This window comes from Mustela putorius, unplaced genomic scaffold, assembly GCF_011764305.1.
Source record: "Mustela putorius furo isolate JIRA1106 unplaced genomic scaffold, ASM1176430v1.1 tig00000275_pilon_pilon_pilon, whole genome shotgun sequence".
NCBI classification, from domain to species: Eukaryota; Metazoa; Chordata; class Mammalia; order Carnivora; family Mustelidae; genus Mustela; species Mustela putorius.
Window position 1 is genome coordinate 29,832,048 of NW_025421341.1, and position 27,671 is coordinate 29,859,718.

The following is a 27,671-nucleotide window of genomic DNA, read 5'->3' on the forward strand; positions in this document are numbered from 1 at the left end:
AGATGTCTATTGGCAAACGAATGATTGAACAAATACATAAACGGTACATAGGCAAGTGAGTAACACACACTGGTAACCACAACCATTCTTAGCCTTGCTGTAATCAGCCTGAGCAAAACCGATGAAGGCTGGCAAGCAAGGAAGCCTCTTCAAAATGTGGGTCGTGCCACTATTTTTTTCACGTTGTAAAAGTACAAGGAACATGAATCATGAAGAACAAAATGAGACCACCCATAATCGCATCACCTACTACTTGGGGTAGCGTTTCATGAACAAACATGTTCCATCTGAGAGTTCTGTATGAAAATTCCACAATGATGTTTTCCTTTAGCAGACAATCCAAAAGAATTGAAATAAGCCTATTTTGGATCATCTGAACAACCACCTCGTAGCCAGACATTTCCACCTGATTCTATGACCTGAGTTTGCAAGTGTATCTGATTGCACTGGGGCTGAGGTCTGGAAGCCCATGGGGCCTGCCTTACTCTACAGGGCAGAGTTTCTCAAGCCAGGGGGTTAGCATGAGCTTCTGGGGCTCTGACAAGCACATTCTTAGGGCTCCATGACTTCCCAAGTTGGAAAAACCTTGCTTTACTGTACTTCCTTCCAATCATTTCTCTAAATTAGTGGTTTCTAAGGAGAGAGGGGTAAGCAAGTAGGCACACTACTCCCCCCACCCAGGGATAACTGGCAAGGTTGTGACACATTCTAGGTTGTCACCACTGGGGAGGAAGGGCTGTTCCTAGCATCTAGTGGGTGGAAGCCATCTTACCCCACAATGCACAGGACAGCCCCCACAGCAAGGAAAGAGCAGTGTTGAGGTTGCAAATTCCTGTTTTAAGTGTCTATTTTAATGTCTTGTGTTGTATTGACAAAATTGAGCTTATACTTTTGTAACCTGTGTTTTCTGATCAACACTATAGCATAAGCACGCCTGCACATTGTGAAGTCTTGCAATATATCTCAGGCAATCAAGCCATTTTGTTCAATGGCTGTACCATAACTTATTCAACCACACTGGGACTCCACGTGAGTGGGGATTGGGTCGGTCTTACTAACTCCCCACATCCAGCATCAGTCCTGGCCTGGCACAGAGTAGAAGAAGCTCAGTATCTACTTGCGCACAGTTGTGGCACGAGCCGCTTACCAACAGGAGCCATTTAGATTGTTTGCAGATGAGTTGTCCTCTTGAAATACCTTTCTAAAGCTTTTTTTTTTTTAATTAATTAATTTATTTTTTAAAAAAACTTTTATTTTTAAATTTTCTTTTCAGTGTTCCAGAATTCATTGTTTATGCACCATACCCAGTGCTCCATGGAATACGTGCCCTCCATAATACCCACCACCAGGCTCACCCAACCTCCCACTCCCTTCCCCTCCAAAACCCTCAGATTGTGTTTCAGAGTCTACAGTCTCACATGGTTTGTCTCCCCCTCCAATTTCCCCCAACTCCCTTCTTATGCTCCACAAATAAGTGAAACCGTATGATAATTGACTCTCTCTGCTTGACTTATTTCACTCAGCATAATCTCTTCCAGTCCCCATCCATGTTGATACAAAAGTTGGGTATTCATCCTTTCTGATAGAGGCATAATACTCTATAGTATCATAGAGTATTCTCATCCATTCATCCGCTGAAGGGCATCTTGGTTCTTTCCACAGTTTGGCGACTATGGCCATTGCTGCTATGAACCTTGGGTACAGATGGCCCTTCTTTTCACTGCAAGTATATCTCTGGGGTAAATACCCAGTAGTGTGATTGTGGGGTCATAGAGTAGCTCTATTTTTAATTTCTTAAGGAATCTCCACACTGTTTTCCAAAGTGGCTGCACCAACTTGCATTCCCACCAACAGTGTAAGAGGGTTCCCCTTTCTCCACATCCTCTCCAACACTTGTTGTTTACTATGTTGTTAATTTTGGCCATTCCAACTGGTGTAAGGCGGTAATGTGGTTTTGATTTGAATCTCCCTGATGGTTAGTGAGGATGAACATTTCTTCATGTGTCTGTTAGCCAATTGTATGTCTTCATTGGAGAAGTGTCTGTTCATGTCTTCTGCCCATTTTTTGACACGATCATCTGTTTCGTGTGTGTTGAGTTTGAGGAGTTCTGGATATCAGCCTTTTGTCTATATTGTCATTTGCAAATATCTTCTCCCATTCTATGGGTTGCCTCTTTGTTTTGTTGACTGTTTCCTTTGTTGTACAGAATCTTTTGATCTAAAGCTTTTCTTTGCTAAGTTTCCTGCCTCAGTGGAAAGGATGGAGGGTGTGAGGGAAGGAGGGAGGGGACAGTGGAGATGGGCGAGAGGTGGGAGGGACTGGGAGCTGCTGTTAAATGGTTTTGGTTCCAGGTATACACTTTTATTTATGGGCGGAGTTAAGGATTCTGAGATAATTTGTGAAATTAAGCCATGAATATCAGTAATTAAACTGTTTCTCTGGATATACTAAATTATCAGAAATGTTCAATTGCTTTTGGCTAGGGTAAAATGCATCATATATATTAATTTGAGTTTAGTGTTAAATTTTGTCAGAACTGTCATTTTACAGTTAAGGGTACTGGCACCATAATAATTCAGCAAAAAAATTCTCAGCCATAAAATTGAGCAGGGACTGGATAATGAACACAATTTAAGTGGTAATCAGAATAGCCTCTGCTGCCTGACCAGCACATACGTTTTAACACCTACTCCTCTGGGCAAAAGGGGAATCTTACCGGGTCTCCCATTTGCCCCTTGACTCCCACGCCAGGATTACCCTGGGAAAGAAAAGAGGAAAAAATGTAACTGCTTTTGAATATTAAAAAGGTAATTACAGGCAAGTAAGACTTCTGGTTAGGCAATTAATTGAAGTTTATTAACTATTTGGGGAAGTCTACTGAGGGAAAGACATAATTCAGACCGAACTCAGCGGTCCCTTAGCTCACTGGACACGGATAGTCTCTGTTTGTTGTATGTTACTCATAGTAACATATTCATGGTCACCCACCTTCAAGCCCGGTCTCCCTGGAAGGCCTGGAGCACCCTAAATCAAGAGCAAAAACACACATATCAGGTAACAGTCACAGAAATCACAATGTGTCTGCGTTGGCTCTCCCATGTTCCTCTTTAGGAAACCCCGAGTTTTAAGACGTGCCTGCTGGACTTTCTCTCATGGCCGGACCCCTTGTTGCCCTGGGGACCTATGTTTCATGATAAACCTACCCTGGTTATGGGAGTATACACAGATTCATCAGTGATAACCTCTCAAACACCCCAACTGTGCGTACCACCCAAGGCTGCAAATTGCTTTTTTTTTTTTTTTTTTTTTTTTTTGCTTAATTTAAACATCCAGGTCAGGTTTTCAGAGGGACGGAATGAGCAGTGCTCTACTTACAGCTAACCCGGGCTCTCCTGGATGCCCCATTGGGCCCGCCGGTCCTCTTGCCCCCCTCAATCCCTAAACATGAGAACAATCCGTGCATTGGTTACCAAAACTCAAAATCATCATTCACAGCAAAACCTCTGTGTAATTCTAAGTGGATAAAAACCACCAAAGAAATCACGGTGACAGACACACCTTCCCTGTAGCAGTAGGACCTTCACCGCGGCCGACACAGCCACTAAAAGGTCCATGACAACTGCACTCTGGCAGGTGTGACCAACTCCTATGTTCAGGATTGGATTAAGACTGAAAAATCTATCTACTTGTTTGCACATGAATCTTGTAATAGCAAAAATAGAGCACAAAGAAAACTTGTTACCAGCTATTCCTAAATTGCATAAATGTTATAACTTTGCCATACATCGGGATGCTTTTAAAAATATTGATATTACTTAATAATAATTTATATTAAAATAGTAATGTATTTATACTATTCATTATATTTTTAAAACACGCCCTCTCAGATTAATATAAATAGAAATGGCGCCAATTCAAGATGAAGGAGACGCAGCCACAACTTCCTGTAACACGTTGGCTATAGCATAATTCCACACAAATTCACAAGGAGGGTTACAGGTGTGCATTCCAAGAAGTGTGGGAAGAGCCTCTCTGTTCTCTCATCAACCTTGCCCACATCAAATGACTTGCACGTGTGCAGATATTACTCTCTCTAGGAGGATGAACTGGTCTTTATTTTAATAGCGACATGAAAGTTATCTCATTGATGACACTGAACTGAGCTTCAGGGGTAGTGAGCAAAGTAATGTGGGAGAGTAATCCTTTCTACAGCCGGAAGTTACCAAGCAAAATTATAGGTTAATCAATCTGGAGGCAGAACTGCTTTCAATTTTAATCTTGTGAACACTGATTGATTAATTGTCAACACTAATATAATCATGGAATTACAAATTTCAGGAAGATAAAGATGAGGTAGAAAAATTAAATGTAATACACCATTACTGATCCAGCAGGCAGAATGGTATAGAGCAAAATCATTTCCACTTGACATGTATTATTTAGGTAGACTCGAGGGAGACTTATCTTCCCAAATATTAAGGGACCCGAATGTCCCCGAGTAATGCCAAATGATCATTAAAAGACAGAAAAGGAAGGTCAGCAGAAGCCCGCTGGGACTCCAGGACAGTTAGTTCCATGGGCCTGGGGCCTGTGTGGTCACCCTGGTGATTTAAGTCTCTATTGGCACCGCCCTGAAATTCTTCATAATTTTTGAGTTCGAGATTTATACTTTGATTTTGCACTGGGAGCGCTCTGCAAATGATGCAGCCAGCCCTGCCAGGATGCAAATGGTATGGACCACAGGCTGGTCGGGGGGGGGGGGCAAAGAGAAGATCAGGGCCTGCTCGGGAGACTTACCGGCAAGCCAGGAGGTCCTGGGTCCCCTCTGTCACCCTGCAACAGGAATGATGCATTGCTTTAGACGAGCAACACCACTTCCCTAAAACACACATGTTGTAAAAGGAGGACTTTACACAGGAATTATTAGGACCATCCATACAGGCTATTTGAGTGTTTGGTGTTGACACTGTGGAAGGTTCTGTGGAGAAGACTTTCTGGGTCCATCCTTCACCCCAGAATCCAGCTGAAACCAAAGGTTGCTCAGGTCTTGATGCCATGGAGTCAAGGTGAGATTTTTCATCTTTCCATTTACAATCTAAATTCCCAATCCAGTGGTCCAATTCCATTACAGTTTAACTGTCTCTGGTCTAATTGCCAGAACTTGTCTCCCCTAGTAGACACTTTGCTGCTTTTTATCTCCCTAGAGGAGATATAAATATGTATATATGTTTATGTATATGTATGTATATATATATAGATATCACATCAACCTTTATTTATTACTCAGCCATCAAAAAGAATGAAATCTTGCCATTTGCAACAACGTGTTTGGAACTAGAGGGTATTATACTAAGTGAAATAAGTCAATCAGAGAAAGACAAATACCGTATGATTCCATCATATGTGGAATTTAAGGGACAAAACAGATGAACATAGGGGAAGGGAAGAAAGCTAAAACAAGATAAAAACAAAGAGGGAGGCAAAGCATAAGTGACACTATGGGAACAAACTGAGGGTCGCTGGCGGGGAGGTGGGTTGGGGGAAGGGATAAATGGGGGATGGGCATTTAGTAGGAGGGCACTTGATGTAATGAGCACTGATGTTATATGAAAATGATGAATCACGAAATTCTACCCCTGAAACTAATAAAATACTTTATGTTAACTATACTGAATTTAAATTTAAAAAACTCATCATGACTCTTATCATACAGTGGGTTGTCGTTGACAATATGTTTCCATATAAACTATTACAAGGGATCATCAGCACTGAGAGGAAGGCTGGGTAGATAGTATTTTCATTTTCCTTCACGAATAAAGAAAATTAGGCTCAGAGAGGTTGAGGGGGTTGCTCAAAGTCAAAGTCGTTGGTAAGGGTCAGTTTACTTTTTCCAATACACCATACTGGTTCCTAGAATGACCCTGCTTTTGATGCTGTTCGTTAACATATCCTTTAAGCCACAAACAGAGCATAGCTCCTGCTATATAACAAGTTATATAACAAGTTTCCTGCTATATAACAAGCCTGTAAAGTCTCAGAGCTTAGGAACTAATACTGTGAGCTCACTAAAGTAACCACCACCTAGGTGAATCTTAAGGTCTAATAGAAGAAATTTAAGTTTTATCTGTTGTAGAATATTCTTCCTTAAAAAAATGACCATGTTTTGCAAATGTACCGCATTTTTCCTCTTGATTTACAGCTACTGATCTTCTTCTTATTCATGGTACTCATATTAGAGATTAGGTGGGCATTCAAGAGTTTATTTCTGAGTGTTTGTATATCATTGTATATAAAATCACAAAAACATTTAATTTACCCAGGATAGTGCTATACGATTTCCATAATTTTCAAGTTCAATGTGGTAGTGACTCCTCTCATTCTGGATGGCAAGTATTATTATGACAACATTCTATCTACAAATAAATCAGTGCTTCTTAACTAGGGTGATTTTTCTTCCCAGGGCACGTTATAAAATCTGGAGATATCATTTAGGTGTGGGGATGCTATTGGCATCTAGTGGGTAAAGGCAGGGATAGTGTTCAACATCCTACAATGCACAAGGTCAGCACCCAGAACAAATGATTATCTGGTCCCAGATGCCAATAGTACTAAGAATGAGAAACTCTGAAATAAATATATCTGTCACATTTTGCAAGAATAGTTAGGAGACACTGGAATTTACAGCCAGCACAATTAAAGCCAAGTGCCTTCTCACAAGAAGTATCGTGCCATCCAGAGAGTCAGTGTAATGATAAAAAAAAAAAAAAAAACAGGGTGCTCTAAGACATTTCAAAGAGGTGTGTCCAAGTGTTTCCTGGATGGGTTTACCTAGAGGAAAAAATAATGTTTTTTCAACTCACCATGATCATAAACCTTACCTGAATACCTTTAATGGCACCTAAAATGAACACTGAGTTTCCTTTTTCTCCACTTTCCCCAGGAAGACCCTGAAAATAAAATATTCACTTAAGAGAGGGGAAAAAAGCATACTACTATTTCAGGATTTTCTTTTTTGTGTGAAATACTACTCATCAGTAAAATACCATTATAGTCATGTTTCACTCTAGTTTCACTAGAGATTTCTTTATTTTTTTCATTATTGCTATCATCCTAAGATTCTCATACATATTTATTCAATATTCAGTTAAGATTTATTAATGAATCTCCAAAAAATCTATTAATATACTTATACATATATGTTATAAATATGTATATAGGTAATACTTTATATAATAATATACATAGCCATTTACTAATTATTCAGCAAGAAAACTGCATTTTCCCTCAAACAAAATAATTCACATGTATTATTCTTATAAGTAAACAATTTTGCAATTCTCAGTTAATAATTTATGCCCTAGAAATCATTTTTTAAAGATTGATTTTATTCATTTCAGTAGTTGTGTTCAAAATAGAGCCTCTGTATCCTCGTAAGATTAACTTTTAAAAACATATCTCCTTTTTGGAAGGTTTTTGTAAGTCTCTGCAACCTTCCTTAGAGTATTTTTTTAAAGTGATTGAAATAACTCAATGTTTTCTTTTTTTCTGAAGTTTTTCCTACTAGATATCTTAACATATCTTAACTTGGTTACCACATAAGAATTCTGCCATCTTTGTGTATCAAGCTCCCGTGAAGGACATGCACATTTCAAAGTAAGTCCCTCCTGCAAAAGTCCTGACTGTGCTTCCAAAGGGAGATACGTAGAGCTTTAATGGTAAGTTACAGCAACTGTTCCTTGAGAAATCAGATGTGCCTATACAAGCCGTTCTTGCTTCACACAGTTCCAATATGCATGAATTTTAGTTCCATAATTAAGTTAAATAGCACCAGTCCTCCAAAAAATGGTTCAAATTTCAGTTACCACCTTATATTAACAGAGTAACTGCACCGCTAGCTCGAAGGTATATATAAGTAACAGATGGGAAACATGATCACGGGTCCCATCACTCCTTTCAGTCTGTCAGCGATTGGTCACTGCCCATCTGTTGAGTCAGCGGGTGCGCATGCGCACACCAGCAAAGTGTGTAGTTGTGCTCCCTCCTTGTCTCTCAGTAATAAGCCTAAATGACATGTCATGAAAATAGACTCCACTGCAAAAGGCAATTGGCTATCAAAGATGAAAGTAAGTGAGGGAATGAAAAATGATAAAGCTGGTAGTGAAATTCAGACAGAATTTCAGGGAAGTTATAGAAGAAATAGCCAGAGGGACTCCATGAAGACGAAGTTCTCAACACAAAAAAAGGGAAGTGGCTGGGACATAAAGATTGAATTGCCAGAGGACATGGCATAGGCATAAGACCCTCATCGCAACAGGACTCTTAGATTATAGTTCATGGCACAGAAGCTGATCCAAACTCAGAAAAGAGTAGGACAATTCACCAGAGCACAGAAAGACGCCTTCATTTCATTACTGTCAGTTACTTGGCCCGAAGAAGGCACTGTTCAAAACACTCTTGGTCAGTGTTTACAAGACTTGAAACACTTCGATTCTCACTGTATATGTCTTAAATGACAATGTACTAAATCGATATTAGTTTTTTAAAAAATTTTCCCTATGTATTTATAACATGAAGAGAGTTTTTATTATTTTAACATAACATATTAAAGATCATGGAACAATAGTAATTTTTCCCATTGGATGTTAAGATTGCTTTGTGTGGTGCCAGCTTGGATGGTCATTGTTAATGCCTCACACTACTGGGCAAAGTGAGGACTTACTACAAATGAGGTGGGTCAAGGGAAAGAAAGCTGCTTTGCAAAGATGCCATTACAACAAACTTCAGTACAGTGGTCACTACAGAACGCCATGGGAAAGTTAGAATAGAAAACTCCCCCTCTTCTGAATGTTCATGGACACACAGCAGAATGCGGTTCGAACCAATCTGAAGATCTTAGGAAACGTGCATTCATCAGACTGCAGTTGAGCCTCCAAATGGCTGAGTCTGAAAACAAAGGGTGGTTGAAAAGCTTAACTACAGAAGATGGTTGTTGTTCTTCCTTGGTACTAAAGAAAGATAAAAATTTGGAAATCATTTTTGAGTTCTGCGTTCAGATCAGTCCCACTAGAATCGGGAGCAAATGGAAAATGAAGAGAAAGCAGGATGATTACGGTGGTGAAGATAAGAAATCCTTTAGAAGGAATCTTGGGAAATGGTATTTACAGCGAGGTGGAAAGGCTTCCCGAGTTCCAGAAAACCAGTTTTAAAAGGCCAAATCATCTCCAAACTTTATGGGAGAAAAAGGAAGAGAAAGTGAAAGGAAATACTAGAGGTACAGGAAAGAAAAGTTCTTATTAAAGTCATACTTAAATAAAAGGCCATATTTTTGAATAAAAAAATACCTAAAAGCCATAACTTTTTCTGAAGTGCTGGATATTAGCAACTGTTTCTGAACATCCATTCAAAATGGATGTTCTTATTTTTCTTATTGCATGATGGGGATGAGAAAGCCAAAACTGCATTTCCCAGACCCCTTTGCAGCTGGAATGGGACTTAGGGTCCACCTAGGAGATGGGCTTATGAGATTCAGAAGGCAGAAGTGAGGAAGACATCCTCTTCCCAGTATTGTCATTACTGCCAAGCAGGGAAGGTTAGAAACTTGAGTGTTTGTTTGCCGGTGTATGGGCATGGGGGTGAGAGGCAGTTCTCATGTGCAGGAGCAGCCTTCTGGCTGGTGGCTCTTAGCTAAGTGTGAAACCTTGAAATCATAGTCCCGCAGTGGCCCCTGAGTTCCCCTCCTTCAACCTTTCCAATATGTGTCAAATTCCCTATATGAAATACCTTCCTGTTTGGAATACCTAGAGGGTTAACAAGTCTGCAGTGAACCCTGAATGATAAACAATCTAAATTGTGCTTCCTGACCTCCCTGCTCCCTCCCTTACTATCCAGTTCTCCATACAGCAGCCTAGAACATCTGAATGGAACATCCACCAGGTCATACTGCTTCCTTCCTTGGTACCAACCAGTGCCTTCCCATGGCACATAGAGAAACTGCAGCCTCCTCCCACAGTCTGCAAGGCCCAAGAGCTCTGGGTCCTACACACTTTTCTGTCCTCACCCTCCAGCCACCCCCATTCATTCACCCCACTCCTGGCACACTTGTACAAACTTTGTTTCTTGAACACATCAAGATCATGCCCACTGTAGAGCCCTTCACTTAAGTTCCTGTTTAGGGTGAGTTGTGGGGGTCTTACTGGGGGGCCCCTTGAGCCAGGAACTCCTCTTTCTCCTGGAAACCCTGGATCACCTCGTGAACCATTATAGCCATGTATTCCAGGCTTGCCTCTGGATCCAGGAAGTCCTGGGTGCCCCTATAAGAAATAAGCCGATAAGTGAGGTGTTTTTGCAAGAATACTATAACACAAAGTTTCTGCAACATGGGTCCCCAAATTATGACAGTTGTGACTCACGTGTTATTGAATTTGTGAAACTTCTTTCCCACCCACAAGTACTATGTGACACAGTAAGAATATAGAGATAAATTTTAATATACCCCGGCTGAAATTAATTTAGTTTGGATAGTCCAAGAGATTTGGGAAAGCACCTTTTTAAAAATCCTTAGAAAGACTCTAATGGATTATAAAGCCCTTGAAACACATCTTTCCTTCTTTTATTTGGTTTTCATGGTAGAAATGAGAGATTTAAACCTTCTTCCTCTGTTAAAACTAACCAACAAGGAAAAACTTTCCCTATGAGTATACATTTATTTCTAGAACATGGCAAGTACATGTAGTTTATGTTTTAGAATGTTTTTCTCTAATCTGTTTGAAAACCTTGCTTTTCAAGTAGTGTTTTGGTCTCAAAGTCATTATACAAAATTGAAATGCAAGCAACCTTCCATGTACTACCAAAAGAAAATAAAGAAGAGTTTGCCAAATAAATGTATATGTAGAGAGATAAAATGTGATTTTAAGGGCTTTGGTGAGTGTTTTTCCCTTAAAAAAAAAAAATGGAGAAAATTTAGGGGTACTTACAGGTATACCATCCAAACCTGGAAATCCAGGAACACCAGTTGGACCCTAATGTCACCAAAAACAAAACAAAAATATAAAAGTTATTAAAGTATTAGATTAACAGATTGATTACTTGAAAACATAAATAATTAATGACTTACTTAAAAAAAAAACCTCTCAGCAGTCATTGTTACTTGATTTTTTTTAAAGACTTATTTATTTATTTGAGAGAGTTGAGGCGGGCAGAGGGAGAGAACCCCAAGTTGATTCCCCACTAAGTGCAGAGCCCAACATGGGGCTTGATTGCACAACCCGAGGACCATGACTTGAGCTGAAACCAAGAGTTGGTCGCTTAACCAACTGAGCTATCCAGGAGTCTCTTTACATGAATTAACTTAAAAGCCAACATTTTAAAAAACCTTTTGTACATTTTTTTTAATACTTAGGAAGCCAACTTGGCAGCATCAGTTGAAAGAAAACATTCAATACCCTATATGCCAGAATTTTAAGTTCTCAGAATCTGTCTCTTCAAGGGAAATAAACTCTTTGCTGTAAACACAGGTCATTTACAGGATTGCTTTTGCACCTGGCATGACACAAAGTTGGGACAGGATCTCAAATTTACATCAGCAGGGAACAAGTTATGGTTTTTATCTATATTATGGCATATTGTGCAGTATTTTTGAAAGAATAACTTTAATCTACATAAATTGATATGGAATGATCTCTAAGCCATATGGTTGAGTAAAAAAAGAAAGGCTCAGCATGAGAAATACATCATTTAGGTTTTTAGGAAAGCCATGAAAGAATATAACCCTTCACTGGGGACACTCATGTATTTAAGTGCATAGAAAAGTCTAGAAAGGCATGCTCCTCTGGAACAGAGTTAGGGAATTAGGGCTGACTACGGAAGAGGAGTTTAGACTTAATTTATTATAAGGTGCTAGTAGGGACTATTTGTGATTATAAAAAATTATGGCATAGTAACCCTGGTTGGGAAGAATCTCTCATTTAAGAAGAGTCTTACCTTATCACCTTTGTCACCTGGCGCTCCAGGAAGACCACTGTCACCTCTCATCCCTTTCTCTCCTGGAATTCCAATGGGTCCTGGCATTCCCAGGTGTCCAATAGGACCTTGTGGCCCCGGAGGTCCTGGCTGACCCTAAGAAGGAAGATTAAAAAGGCAGAGGGTTGGCTGTTTCTTATGCCTTCTAACACAAACATGTTCACTTGGCTGATAGAAGACAAGAAAATTAGGGTTTGAGTAGAATTCTAGTCATAAAAACATAAATAATCTATTAATTACAAAAATAAGGAACATCAACATTGTCCTTTTCAATCTGAATTTAAGGCACACAATAAGTCGAATTAGTCCATGTGTATACACACACACACACACACACACACACACACACATACATGAACTGGTTGTAGCTCTCCTACTATTTTCATTCTGTCAATGACATTTATAAATCTTGAGCTGTTTAGCAAAACAAGGAACTTGCAAAGGCAAGGGGAAAAAATCAAAGCATCATAATCAAATACCATTATGTTAGTGACACAAATCAAGAGTGGAGAAATCTGCCAGATCTTTTTGAAAAGTTCATATGGCTAATGATTTTTCTGCTCTTTTAGTGGAAAATGTTTCCTTTTTTAATTACTTTTATCTTGTATTTATTTCTTAATTGGGAAGTAGACTCCACATGTCAATTTGTACTGGTGCAATCTGACCTCCCTCTCAAGCTTCCAAGGTGTGGTCTTGGATTTGCCTGTACTCCACATTCACTACTTGCCAGCCAGCCCTGGGAGCTCTTCCTTGGCTCGGCTTTCCCTCTGGATTGCTCCTTCTCCAGGTTTCCACTTGACTTAGATCTCCCCTATATTGCCACCTGCTTAGCAGGCTTCCTTGATCCCTGGCTTCTCCCCCGACTCCATGAGGTAGGATCACCAATCCAGTGCCACCCTCATTGGCCTCTCCATTTTATTCTCTGCATCTTTAGCATTTCCTATTTTTCAGTTACCTGCTCATCAGTTGGTTGGCTTTCCAGTTAGATATTAGCACTATGAGGACAAGGGTATTTGCTCACTAGTTAAGTCTTGCCTCTACCATCTATCCCAGATTTTGGCTCAGGAAATCCCTTCTAAATTAATATGGGATAGATGGACTGTCAGTGACTATGGTCCCAGGCTTGTGGTCCAGCCTGACCACCAGCCACTTTGGACACACTCTACCTGGATCCAGTGTGGTTAGGAAAGTGATTTTTGAACTTTGAAAAAGGCAATTCTATCAACTATCATCTTTGTGACATATAAAATGATATTAAACATTCAAACTTACTTATTTTTCATAAAAATAATCAAAGTATGAGAATAGTGAGGCTACCTGAATGAACTTAAGAATCTAAAATCAGGGGCGCCTCGATGGCTCAGTGGGTTAAAGCCTCTGCCTTCAGCTTGGGTCATGATCCCAGAGTCCTGGGATCAAGCCCCACATTGAGCTCTCTGCTCGGCAGCGAGCCTGCTTCCTCCTCCTCTCTGCCTGCCTTTCTGCCTACTTGTGATCTCTGTCTATCATATAAATGAATAAAATCTTTTTTAAAAAAAAAAGAATAAAAAATCAGAGTTTCTAAATGACACTTCTAGCTTTGGCATTCAATCTCTGTAAGTTAATTTGGGCAGAAGGTATCTTAGATTCATATGTTGTTGTTGTTGTTGTTTTTTAATAGCTTACTTTGCAATCCAAAGACAACACCCTTACATTAGATTTTTTTAAAAAAAAAAAAAAGCTTTATAATGAGAAGTTTACAATAAGGTTTCCACCGATGCAAAGTGATTTATCTGCACAGCACATGCACTGTGGTGTCTAAGGTATTCAACTGTGTTGTCTAATGTGCTCCAGAGCCCATGCTATAGTTTACCAATTTGAAACTACTCTTGGTATTCAATTAAAAGTCAGGATGTTCACCAGTAAATTTTTGTGCTTCTTAAAATTTTCCAAAGATGTAAGAAAAATCATGTTGTATCCCTTTGCTCCACCAAAGAACAGTCTCATGATTCAGTGAACAAGCACATCTTGATATGTGGAGAGAAAAGCTGGATGGATTTCAGGAGATATCTGCTCAGTTCAGATCTCAAACCTCTGGGCCATTCTGAATTACTGGTGTTCAACTCCAACTGGGACCACATACAAGAATACAGGGCTGCCCCTCTGGTGTGCAGGGACCAGGAGAAATATTTTTTGGAGAAGAGAATATTTTTTGATTTTATATGAAAATCAGTGTGTCAGCACTATTCTAGTGATCTAATCTCCTGTGATCCCATGAACAAAATTCCACAAGCTGGCAAGTGGGAGGATTCTGTTAGGTGGCCGGGCTCCTGAAACACGCCCAGCCATGGAGTCCCACCTCAGCCATAAACATGAACCCCTGATCTCCTCATGAGGGGAATCCTGTACAGGAAGAAGGATCTAAGAGCACCCCTTAAAACAACTCTCTAGGCCCAAGGTTCCATGTGAGCAAACCGAAACTTAGATAACTTCTGGGTCCCTATAAATGCTTGGGTTGACCAGACACTCAGTATTTCCAGTCTGCTAATCCCTGCACACCAAGCCAACTCTGCGGTCTATACATATTACCCTGTGCCTTACTCATTTTCAGTTGTTCTCTTCCTTGTTCCTTACTCTTTATCCCATAAAAGCTTTCTGACTTCTGGCCATTTTGCAGTTCCCTGGATTCTCAGGAATTCACGAAGTGTTAAAGTTTGTATCACCTAAATTGTCTTCTTTAATCATTTTTTAACAACTTTGAAGGGGGAAAAAAAAAAAAAAACTCTGGGACCCAGCCAGTCCCAGTCTACACGTGATGAGTTACCTTGGACAATGCTGCTGGCTTGGCCAAGCCCAGACACAGGAAGATGGCTGGGGCCCTGCCTGGGGCATGGGGGGCCCCGGACACAAGCTCTGTGTGCCCTGGTCTAAAGACAATAATGACAGAATATTCACAACATTTTTTGTGATAACAAGCAAAACTGGAAACCCTATAAAAACCTTCCCAAATGAGATTAATAGAATAGATTATGGTAGCTTCACACAATCGCAAACCATACAGCCTATTTTAGCCTGGGTGCCCCGGACACAAAGCATAGGATAAGGAGTCAATGCAAACCATTTGAGATTCAAAGGACATAGGGTAAGGAAGCAGGGATGTGACAGAGAAAAGGGAAGGCTGGCAATCAGGGTGCAGAATCAAGCCAGTCACTAGAATAGTTAGGAGCCATGGGAACAAGCCCCAAGTGAAAAACATTATGTACCTGGGGCGCTTTCTGTTGACTATTATTGCTAAACCACTTCTCTTACAGAGCAGAACCAGGACCAAGCCCCATACACAACCTTGACTGGAAACAGAAGCTCCACTACCCTGAAGACCCTGCTCCAAAAGCACCAATGAGCTGCCTGAGTTGACTGCCAGTATCAACCAATCAGGATGAGGCTCTGCCAACCAATCAGGATGAGGCCATGCCAGCCAATCAGGACAAGGCCCTTGCTAACCAATCAGGAAGAGACATTGTCCCCCTTTCCCTCATTAGCCTAGTGAGGGGGAATTTTCTCCAGATAAGCAGGGTCTCCCTGTCTCTTGGATAGGCCAGCCTAACCACACTCTTGGTTGGTGCTGAGTCTCCCTTCAGCTCAAGCTGCAACTCCAAGAAAGCCTTGCCTGTGCCTTTGATTTTGGGGTCCAGCCTCGTTTGTACTGTCAGACCCAAGAATCCGACTCCGGTAACAAGACCAGTGGGTCACTGGAGCTCACCCCAGAGCAGGCCCTCGGGACTCAGGGTAGAATACACACCTCAGAGTGATCCCACCCAAGGGCGAGGGAACTGCGGGGTTTACCTCCTCGCTGGGGGACCACAGTGGTGGGTGGAGAGTGCCAGCTGCCGAGCAGGCAAATGGGGGCTCTGACAGAGCCTGCAGAGAGATGCAGAGACCGGCAGCTGGAGACCCCAGGGGGGAGCACGGAAGAAACAGGCCTGATGGAAATGTGGAGGGCCTGAACATCAAAGAGAGCGGGCAAGGCTTTCTGAGCTGACACAGCTCACCCTGGTGATTCTCATGACGTAGACACAGTGACCAAACACCCAGGCTCTGCAGACAGGCCCCTGGAGTTGAGGCCCAGGCCCACCAGCTGGGTGACCACGGGCACATTTCATACCCTCCCTATTCCTCAGCTTCTTTCTCTGTCAATGGCTGGTGGACATAAAAAGAATAATGCATGGCAAATGTTTATGGCATAGTGCCCAGCACATCTATGCTAACTATTGTATTATTACATTTATAATATTATTATAATATCTATTTAGTTCATTGTTCAAAGGGAGACAAACAAGTTCCATATTTTATCCCACCTGTAGGAAAACAAATGGACAGACATCTTCTCTAAATGCATGTTTATAAAGGTACATTTCTTGAGGGATATACAAGAAATAACATTTTGTCATGCCTCAGGAGGGAAAATGCAAGCCAGAGCAATGTTACCATTTACCAACAGCAAATATGACCTTTCTAATAAAGACTAACATTTCTCTTTCACCATGAAGTTACCGACTCAACAAACATTATCAACAACCTTTATCACCTGACTAAACTTCGCAAATCAAAAATCATACTTCATTTGAACTTGCCCTTCTCTTCATGCTTTTTCATCATCATCGTAACAGCTACTATTTATTGAGTGTCCATAAAAATACTAAAAGCTTAGAATTTTCAAGGAAGCTTAAATCTATAAATATGTATTATAAAACAGACAACAATAAAATATGAAATGTAATTATACAGGAACAAATCTTTTGGGGGCATTTTGAGGGCATATCAATTTAAATATTGCACAAACTGTAAACAACAATCTAAAAGAATAAATAATGACTTCAGCTCCCTTTTTAAAAAAACCTATGTTAATTGCTCTTACTTGGTAAGATTTCCTGAATATAAGAGTCAGGAAATTAACTGCTTTTTCATTAAGTTTGGGAATTATCTTTTCATCTTACAGGTAATTTACCAAAGAAAACTCCAAATTACCTTTTGTGAATGTTATACTTTATAACAATGTAACATTTAGAAACAACAAAATATACGTTTAAACATAAAAGGGTAACTGAGAAAGAGACAGTCAATTAACTGCCTATAAATCTCCTTAATGTGTTTCATTCTGGATGCGCAAGACTGGATCTGGTGAGCTAATGGAACTTTAGGGAGAGAAAAAAATAAAGGAGTGGAAATGTTTCCCATGGTGGTAAGAATAATAAAACACTGCTCAGTACACAAATGAATCCTGATTTGAGAAGTTGCCATCTAAAAAGCCTTTAAAATAAAATAAAACAAGGAACCCCGTGTCCTTCCTCACTGCCCGCCCCCCAACCCTCGCCCTAATCTGTTACACTGACTGCCTTGCCCTTTCTGAATAAGCTCTGTTCTTTCACAGACTTGGTATCCTGTCTCAGAAATGTCCCTCTCACTCCTAAGGTTACCTCTTAGTGCTCCCATGGAAAGACTTTCCAACCTCCTGTCCTCCCCTCACACATCCTTCAGAACTAGATGGTTCTCGAAGATGCTTCTATAATAACACCCCTCGTCTATTAGAGTGACCGTCTCTTTATCCCTCAACCCCACAACTGCTAACCATGAACTTCTGGAGGGCACAGGCTATGTGCCCAAGATTTCGATGATAGGAAGGACAATAAATACTTAATAAAACACAAACAGTGAAATAGTCAATGATTCCACACTGAGGTGAGCAGAGCACAACCTGACACCATGAGCAATGGCCCTAATTGCAACGATATTTGTAACTTCTTCTTCAGATAAAACACAGTGATGTTATACCATCATTTCAACCATATTAAATGGCAAATATAACCCCTACTTTATAGGTGGAAAAACTAGCATAAAGTATTAAATGCTTACTTATTTACAACCATTGGGGAAGACTGTGGTTTGTTTTACTTTTAGCCTTATTTTTATTTTTCACATTAATAGGTAATTCATTACAGGATAAATTTTTTAAAGAAATACACTAAACCTCGTATCACAATATTAAATCTGTCAGAAAGCTGCTCATGAAATTTTTCCAAACACCAGTCTTTGAAATAGTCATAGCTAGTTCATCTAATTTGAGTAAATAATTTATCCACAGCAATGTAGAGGATAATTCTAATCTCCTTAAACTATTTCATATTTTAAAAAGGGGTCAGTTTAAAAAAACCATAAAGTACAAGTAAATATTTGAGCTCACTCATATATAAGGTTATAATGGAATTAACTTCAGGATGAACAGACATAAATAACAAGCCTGTAAGTGATGTTTCTATAACTAGAGGATCATTAAATAATCAAAAGAATTTTGCATCTTAAAAAAAGAATTTTAAAGAAATATTTTCCTCCTAACCACGTGCCCTTCACCCAAGAACAACAATATGATATGCAGTGGGATTGCTACACTGGATTCAGGCTAGCAAAAAGGAAAAAAGAAATGCCCCATGGAATGACTGACTGACTTTCAGATGTAGTTTCCCTGATGTATCTACTGATCTTTCTTTCTTAATTTCTTAATTTTTTTCTTAATTTTCCTTCCTTCCTTTCCTTCCCTTTCCTTTTTAAAATTCTTTTTTATTTTTCTTTCTTTCTTTTTTTTTTTTTTTTTTTTTTTTTTTTTTTTTTTTTTGCTACTGTGTGCACAGAAATGCCTTTGTAGCTTATGACTTTCAGTGAGAGACAGCAAAATCAATAAAGATTCCCTGAATCCAGAAATGACCGTTGTTTTGCCCACTGAGGAACCTGTGGAATGCCCTGTGATGCCATAGGTCATCTTCTTCATCCTCGTTGATGGCGTGTCACCGGACCTGCCCTACGTGCCTCTCTCCTGAGGCTGCCAGGAGCAGCAGGCTCCCGGGCCAGCTGTTCAAAGAACGGACAAAGGTGATCGGAGTAGACAGAGTCACCCAGCCCTCTGCGGCCAGGGCATTCCTTTAGGATTCTGTCACCTGTGAATCATCTCTGCCAGGCACGGCTCTTGAGCAAGATGAAGACCAAATCATTATGATTTCACAACTTGGTAGAACAGATCAATAGATGAGAGAATATGTACATTTTTAAAAACCAAAATCTTCTAACTCAGCCTTTTGGGCTGCCACTGATGGGTTTGCTCCCAGGGAGCAAACCCTTTGGGGAATGACAAAAATCTAAGAAACTTGTCATGTTAGCAGTAGGAGGTTTGGGAGAAATAACGACAGATAGACAACTACAAGCCCATACACACTCACACTTCGTCTGCAACAACTTTCTGTTCCTTCCCAACCAGAAGCTGAATCAGTGCAAAGAAGTACAAACGTATGTTTGTTTGTTCATTCATTAGTGAATGAACAATGACTATGAAAGATGTTTTTATTACACAAATTACATACACATTTCCAAATCACCCTCAGTCTCTATGACCATGACAGTGATCATCAAAGTGTCCAGGAAGGGAAGGAATTTGTTTATGGAGTCTGGTCCTGTGCCTGTTACTCTCCAGACCTTGCTTCATTTAATCCATCCACCAACACCGAGAAAAGTGAATTAGTTTTCCCAGGTAGATTAGAAAAGTCTATTTAGGGGTATAACTTACTCAGACACCCATGCCTAGTAGGCTTGCTTCGTACGTGCATCAAGTCATTTGCTCCCCAAACCCCTCCTCTTCCCACACCTCAGCCTGGCACAGTGGAGGGTCCCTCCACCAACCCTCACTCACACCACACCTGCAGTGACACGTCCATTGCCTCCAGCCTCGTCTTATTTTTAAACTTAAAAAAAAAATTATCCCAATGTACTCTATATTCTTTTGTAAAGTTTCTTTAGGAAACAGCAATATTCATCAAATTAACTAAAGGCCTCTATTTTTGTCATTCTCAGATCCTGTCAATCTCAAAACTGTTTTCTAGACCCTTCTTGAACCTTCCTCCCTCACACTCCTCACGTGAGAAGCCAAGCACATCACTCCCAAACTAGCTTCCCTGTCCCGTTCTTCCCAGACCCAACAGATGGCAATTTTTTCCTTCCGTCTATAAGCTCACCACATGGCTGTCAGCTTTCACTTGTTCTCCATGTCCACCCTGTGGCCAAGGCCACCCTACTCTCTTTGACTTAAATCTCATGTGTCTTACTGTCATCCCCCTGCAGAGACTCCCTGTCCTGGTCTTGTCATCTCGCAAGGGCTACCCAAGCACCAGCCCCCCTCCCTTCCTTCACCCTGGGCTTCCACACACTTCTACAGACAACTGTCAACTCCTCTGCAGTCTTCTCTTGCCCCTGTCACTGTTTTCATCACCCACTAAAATGCAGACAGTCTGCCCTTCACCCCCCCCAGCCTAACCTACTGCCTGTCACTTCCACACCTACACCTTCTGCTCCAATCACACGCATTGCCTGAAGCAATGGCAGCCTTTCTCCATCTGTAGCTCAGACTCAACCTTCCTCCCACCCAAACCATCATGGTGGTGGCGGCAGGGAAGACACTTGTTCTAGGCACCAACACAGCACTGTGCATTCATCTCATGGAATCCTTACATCCATAAAGCAGAAAGCCACCCTATAGCTACTTTTCTGTTTCCCAAATGACGTTACTGAGGCTCAGAGAGACAGAGACCACTTGATTATCGCCTAGGAAAACGAAGATTCAAACTCAGGTCCTCAAACTTCAATTGTCTCTCTCTGCTCTTTTCACCCCAGTTCTGATCAATCTCACTGTTGCACAAACCCTTCTGTCCACCCTAAAATAGCACCTAAAAAGACTCATCACCTATTTTTCATTATGGTTTCATGCATGTTAGTTTAAGGAATATGTGCTTGGGATGATGTCTTCCAGAGAGCTTTTTGGGGCCAGGGATGTGTGCACATTTTATTACCACTCCAGAACCATGGCCACTGCCTGGCGCGGTGTACATTCTAAACACGAACTCAGGGAATAGTGAATGGATTAAGACATTCTGATTCAAACACACCATTCAGTGCCACCCGTCCTGCCTTTTCCAAGCTTGGCTGTAATTCAAAGAGTGATCCACTAGGTGACACTAGAGCATCACCTAAAGCCTCAAACAGGCCTCCATGAGGAACAGAGCTCTTTAATTAAGCGCCACCAGGTCTAAAGTGCTAGATATCAAGAAGGGTTATAAAAATAAATAACGAAAAGGTGTTATTCAAGGATTACAGTCCAAGGAGACTGGACTGTGGTGGCAGAGTGTCTTCTTGTACCTTCGGATCACCTCACTTGCTAATGAGAGGATAAACTGGTCCATTTGGCCTGGAGTAGCACTGACCTGGGATTCCCAGTCATGTTCTTGAGAGGCTGCATGGTGCGGAGGAAGGAACCCTGCTCTGAGAACCAGAAGGTAGGGCTTCACTGCTGAGCAATAAATAAATCACCTCTTGAACCTGGTTATTGAAGAGTGCCTTCCCCATCTTTAAAAACAGCAGAAGAGCAGCCCGACATACCTCTGCTGTGGAAACTGAATGAAACAGTGTGGGGAGCTCTCAGTGGCCTCCCTGAGGGGCTGGAACCAGCTGACCCCTGCTCTGTTTTCTCAGTATCCCTGCACCTTGTCTTCTCCGTGTTTTCTCCTGTGTCCTCTGTGCCCACGCCCTTCCTCCTGCTGCAGAGAAGCCCCTAGGAGCTCCACAGGGCTGCCCTGGTCTCTTCTCACTTTCTTTAGGGCAAACTTGACCTTTTCCATGGAGTTAATGGCGCCTAATGCTGAACAACCAACCCCTCAACTTCCCTCCCTAGCCCCGACTTCCCTGTGGAGCCCTGACCATATTCAACTGACCTCCAGCTCTACAAATCCAAAATGGGACTTGTAGATCATGCCCTGCAACATGCTCCTTGGTCATACAGCACTCCCGGTACAGCCGTCCGCCCCTCGCCGGCCTACCTCCACTGTCCTCCTCGTTCCTATCCGTCCTGCCTCCCAAATATCCCTGCCACCCATCTGCTTCCCCCACCTCTTCATGCACCCCCTTGCTAAGCAACCGCACCTCCCATCTGGGACGAAAACCTGACAGGTTTTCCCTAACACTGCCCCTTGCCCCCACATACACTCCCTGTATCCTCCAAACAGCAGCAGGAATGATCTCTTTACAACACATATCCAACACGCTTCCACACTCCTCAAAATCCTTCAGAGCCTTCCTTGTTACCTGGAAAGAGCCTGTGCCTGCTTCCCCCCCCCCCCCCCCCGCCGCACCTCATGTCCCTTCCTCCCTCACCTACTACAGCCAAAGCTTTCCAGCTCCTTATGATTCCTCAAACACGCCAGCCTGTCTCCTTCTCCCTTCAGGACCGAACAGAGGCTGTTCTCTCAGCCCAGACACTTGCAGTGGGCTGAATGGTGTCCACAAGAAGATATGTCTGATCTTAATCCCTATGTTTGTGGAAAGCCCGCAAGATGGCAAACAAGGTGCTGACATTAAGGACCTTGAGAGAAGGAGCTGGTCCTGGATTATCTGACGGGTCCTGGGACACAGAAGAAGATTCGTCACAGATACACAGAGGAGAAGGCGGTGCAGTGTGCAGACAGAGGTTGGAGGGGCAGGGGCACAGGCTGAGGAATGCTGATAGTCGCCATGGAAGCTGGAAGAGGCAGTGGATGGAGCCTCCCTTCTTGCCTATGGAGGGAGTACAGCAATGGCAACACCTTGCCTGTGCCCTTCTGGCTCAAGAACTTTCGAGAAGATACATTTCTCTGGTTTTAAGCCACCAAGCATGTGGTAATTTGTTGTGTCTGCCCTAGGGACTGACAGGACATGGTGCCAGGCCATCACTAGATGACCTCTGATTCCACTATCTCCGCCTCAATCCCCCCCCCTCCCCACCCACTCTCCCAGGGAGAGATCCTTGCTTTCTGTCTGTTCTTACCCTGATGCCCCCCAAGATCCTAACAGTGCCTGGCACTCCTCGGCCACCCAGAAATAATGGCCAACCGTGCATCTTGGTCCCTTCTGCTGGTCTCTGAGTTCCAGACCACAAGGACTTTTTCTTACTCATTAAAGCCTCGTGAAGGCAGGTACAGGGCAAATGCTCAAGGACTATGAATGAATGGGATGAATGAATGGCTATCTGCTGAATGAATTGCAGATGAGCTCCCAGGACGCAGGAATGAAAAAAATTAGCATCTTTGAGACAGAGCTGTTTCCCCCAGGGATTTCTTGGCAATTTACTGAAAATAGTATTTGAAAGGAGAAATCTACTTTAACTTTCTTTGTAATTCAGCATTTTAATTAATTTAGTCAGATGTTACCCTTGCCCTAGAGAGGTTTTTCTAAGAGAGCTACAAATTCGTTCTCCTGCGGGGACTATGGCCTGCTTTGGGAAGCACCTGTATTGCTGGCCCTTGTTTCTCACCACCAACAAGACCGTCTCCCCTTTGGCAATGACCTTGATCCTCTCAAGTTCAGCGTAGTCCCCACATTTGCTGAGCTCTGCGGCCGCCTGGCCTCAGCTCATGCTGGGTTGCAGAGCTCAGCAGTCCTCGTTGCTATGGAATTGAACTCCACATGCAGAGGCCAAAGGCTCTGCTGCAAATCACTGGCCATTTAATAAGGTGACTGATCAGGGCAGATACGCCAAAACCTCCCTTCACAACCACACTGCCACTAGGACTCCCTAGTGAGCTTCGGCACACCTGGCCTGTTTGGAAAAACAACATGTTCTACCACATAATAGCCAAATACAAGCTAGTTTTCTCTCCTGCCTTCTAGCACAAATGCTAGATTTAGAGAGAGAGAGAGCTCTGTCAGCATACTGAAAGTCGTGTTAGTTGAAGTCATTCTTGTATATGGACACAAGCCACTACTGTAACTTCTACCATGATTATTAATAGACCAAATAGTATAAAATGATTGACATGTGTCCTCACTCTCCCCAATTGGTTTCCCACGCCCTGCTCAGAAATATTCCCTCCAGCCTCTGCAACTGAAGATCTATTCTGTTCACTTCTGCAAATTTTTCATTCTTCAGAAATCAAGGTTACTATTCCTGACAGGGGAACATTTAACAAGCAAAGCCAAAGTCATAAACAGCTGGTGAGCTAAATTGTACTGGGGAATTTGTTCTGTAGACACTATATTTTCTCCAGTTCTGGGTCCTGATGCCTTTCCGTGACAAATGCACTATATGTAGCTCCCTAAGTTCCCCGAAGCCAATATCCCTTCCTGGGGCCCCTCCTTCGAGTTACCTGCTGTCCCCTAAAAGCCCCCGAGACTTCCATCAGGCCTGGCTTCATGTCTCAGAGAATTCTCCAACAGAGACAACATGAGCTAGGGAGTGCATTCTTGGAAGAGAAAGATCAAATTTGTCAGTTGTCATTGGAATTGGCCTACACCAAAATATAGCATAAGTGAGTTATGGGAACTTTGGGATCTAATACTAATTGCTCTGTACCATTTATCAGGCTACAGTGTACTAGAATACAGCTGTGTGAGGGATAAAGAGATAGAGTTCTAGAACTTTGTGTGCAAATAATTTAACAATAAAAAATGTTAATAATTAAAATCCCCCAAGCAAATTCCATTTTTATCATGGAATGCAGGCTCTTAGGAGTGTGTGGGACAAATGAATGAGATTGTGGGGGAAAATACTTGTACATTATTTGTGATTTAAAATCCCCACAGGAAACACTGATTTGCTAATGTGTGATTTTAGCTTTCAAACCGCAAAAACTAAGACAGGTCTTGAGTTTTAAGCTCTTTGACCCCTTGTATAAAAACCACCAAACTATAAAGTTCTTATTATAACAGTTAACAGTTCAATAGCGGCTAGACTCCCTTGAACAAAAGACAGTATGGACATATATTTTATTTTGGAAAAAGTTGTAGAAAGAGTCTTTAGTATCCTTCTAGTTACTAAAGTGGAACTTGTAAAAGGTCCCATCCTATTCTGTAAAGACACATAATTTCCCCTGCAAGAAGGCAGCCATCAAAAACGTGAAGATTCCTCTGCTGAAATTAGTAAAGAAAACCTTAAAATCTTGCCCAATGCCACCTCATTCATGTCCTTAAAGAGGGACTACCATGAAGTTAGGGGAGATGTTAGGGCATAGTTGCAGAATATTTTGGAAGCCGATTATATAGCTGATACACATAAAAGGCCACGCCCACATCACAGAACCTGAGCCTGTTAGGGCTGGGAGGGACAGGATCAGCCCCACAGGACAAACACTTATTTCCCAGCTGAGACTCTGAACCCCAAAGAAGAAGCCATAGGCATTCCAATCTCCCACCCTCCACCTGGAGCTCTTTCCAGAATGGTCCTGAGCCCTTAAAGGGCTGTTGGCTGCCACTGCTTCAGGCACTTATTTCTGGCCCTTCCTGAAACCACAAGAGAATTTGAATTTACATGAGATTATGCATTTAGTAACAGGCTTAAAGATGCACGTGTGTAGGTGTGGGGAGGATTGGGGTGAGGGGCTCCCTGCTAATTCTGATCCCCCCCCCTTCAGATATGGTAGGTGTCCCTGCAGGCATGCTCTGGCACAGCATGGCTACCCACGCAGGATCCCGATCCTGCCCAGGCTGGAGTCTGGTTTTAACGTATTTGATTTATGACTAACTGCCTTAATGTGCCATGTAACGTTATCATCTCGAAGCCGTACAAGAAACCGACCCCAGTTCTTAAGGGGTGAAACACAAGTAAGCAGCTTCAATTCTAGGGTGTCCACTGTGGTCCAGGAGTCAACATCAACACTGTATGTGTGTCCAAATGAGCACCTTGAAGGAGGGCGAGGAGGGGGTGCTTATGATCTCAGCAAGAGGGTCAAGGGCATCCATGCTCACACCCAAACAGAGCTGTAGGTCCGAACAGTGAGGGAAGAGAACGGGGTCCCCACCAGGGGCATCGGTACTGGCTGGGGGGAGTTGGAGGGGATGCCTTGGGAGGGCTGGGGTCTCCACAGAGCTCCTCTGGGGAGGGCAGGAAAGACAGAGGCTGAGTGCAAATGGGAAGACATTCCAGAAAGGGGAGGCAGGTGAGAAGGTTCAGATTATGCTCAAGGGAGTGAGTGGCTCAACAGATGCAGCTGGGGCGGGGCGGGGCGGGGGTGGGGAAGGAAGCAGCAGGAATGGCTGGTGGAAAAACACGGTGAAGCTAGACTAGGGGCCTTCATGGTCCATGGTTGCAGCTGAACTTCACTTTGTCAGAACTGTCAGTCCTTGGTTCCCTGACCCAGATACGCCCCAGCTCCACCTCAAACTCCCACGTGGGTCCCCGGTTCCAGCCCTAACCCCCGGTCTTTCCAGGGCACAGGGCCGGCCTGGCTTCCCAGCAGTTGCTCCAGACACAGCAGTTCTGATCGGGGCTTAAACTACTCACTCGGGCATTCACCCCGAAAAGGGGAATAATTTGCTTCTGAGGAACGCCTGGCTGGCAGGCTCTGCTCCCTTAGGCGGCTCCTCAACCCTCCGAAAGGGGGTCTATTATTGTTTCTCTAGCCCCCCTTGAGCTGTCACCGCAGCCTGGAGATGGTATGTGAGTTGGCTGACTGCTGAGCCCTCGGGAGCCCTCACACCCATACCACCTCCCAGTTATGCGCCAGCCTAGCTCCCAGACTCCCAGCTGGAAACCGCCGCCAGCAACTCGCAGCCTGCGCGAGGGGGCCATCTAGCTGGAAAGGGCAGAGGTGGAGCGGTGTGCATTCTGCTCTCCCTGACCACCCAGGAACGGGGACACAGACCGCAGAGTGCAGCCCGTCCTGTCAGCCCTCGCAACCCCTGGCCCCAGACACTGCGTTATGGGACGTCAGGTGCAGTGCTGGTGACTGCTGAACATCCCAGGAAACACAAGAGAAAGGACTAATGGTGGGAATACAAGGAAACCGAGGCTCAGGTGCCCTGGGCTCACAAAGTTATGACGAAGGTCTGGTGTTTGAATCTGAGCGTCATCATCCCCTCGTGATTGTCCAACGCTGCAACTGAAGTCAGCTACCAGGGCGGTTCTCCTGCCTCTTCCACACACTAGCAATTGGAAATTCAGGTGCTTTGCAGGGAAACATGAAACTATGTGTCAAAGCAGCCTCACCGAGCTGTGGCAGCGATCAATCGAGCAGGGTTTCCCAACCTCAGCACAGTGGGCGTTTGGAGATGGGTAAGTTTTGGGGTAGGGGCTGGCCCATGCGTGGCAGGTGCTGAGCACCACCCTGGGGCCTGTACCCACTAGACACCAGTAGCGCCCCCTGACCCAGCTGTGATAACCAAACAAGTCTCTCTAGACATCACTAAATGTCCCCACTAAAAATAACTCTCAGCCTCATTTAAATCAGAGCTTTATCCAAGCAACTGTTCCTCTTTGTTTTCTGGTGCCCCTGTCCCCTTCCTCTCCTAAAGCTGATCGATCCATTTTTCTTGGGTCTCAAACTCAAAGGGTCTTAACATTTAGGTGCACTGGTTTCGTTTTCTTCTCATTTACATGGTCTTCATATGCTTTCATTAAAAAATTTTCACATGAAATCCAGGCTTCCTCCATCCCCAAATAACGTGTATGTTTATGTAAAAGAGGCTTAAGTACTTCCTAGTTTGCTAGCTTTAGACATCCTTAGTTCTTAAAAGAATTTTTTATTGAGCTATGATTGACATATAGCATTATGTTAGTTTCAGGTATAGAGCATCAAAATCTGATACATGTGTATATTGCAAAATGATCACCATG

At 42.7% G+C, this 27,671-nt stretch overlaps 1 protein-coding gene across 9 annotated transcripts in view; it reads right to left on the reverse strand.

The window, feature by feature from the left end:
• COL4A4 (collagen type IV alpha 4 chain) overlaps positions 1–27,671 on the reverse strand; it is a 121,219-nt gene that overhangs the window by 69,096 nt on the left and 24,452 nt on the right. For all 9 annotated transcript variants that reach the window (XM_045078801.1, XM_045078800.1, XM_045078803.1 and 6 more), the window contains 8 exons: positions 11,981–12,115; positions 10,975–11,019; positions 10,195–10,311; positions 6,880–6,948; positions 4,799–4,834; positions 3,377–3,439; positions 2,990–3,025; positions 2,718–2,759 (listed from right to left, as the gene is read on the reverse strand). In XM_045078801.1, coding sequence (XP_044934736.1) covers positions 2,718–2,759; positions 2,990–3,025; positions 3,377–3,439; positions 4,799–4,834; positions 6,880–6,948; positions 10,195–10,311; positions 10,975–11,019; positions 11,981–12,115 — 543 coding nt within the window. The remainder of the gene's footprint in view (positions 1–2,717; positions 2,760–2,989; positions 3,026–3,376; positions 3,440–4,798; positions 4,835–6,879; positions 6,949–10,194; positions 10,312–10,974; positions 11,020–11,980; positions 12,116–27,671) is intronic.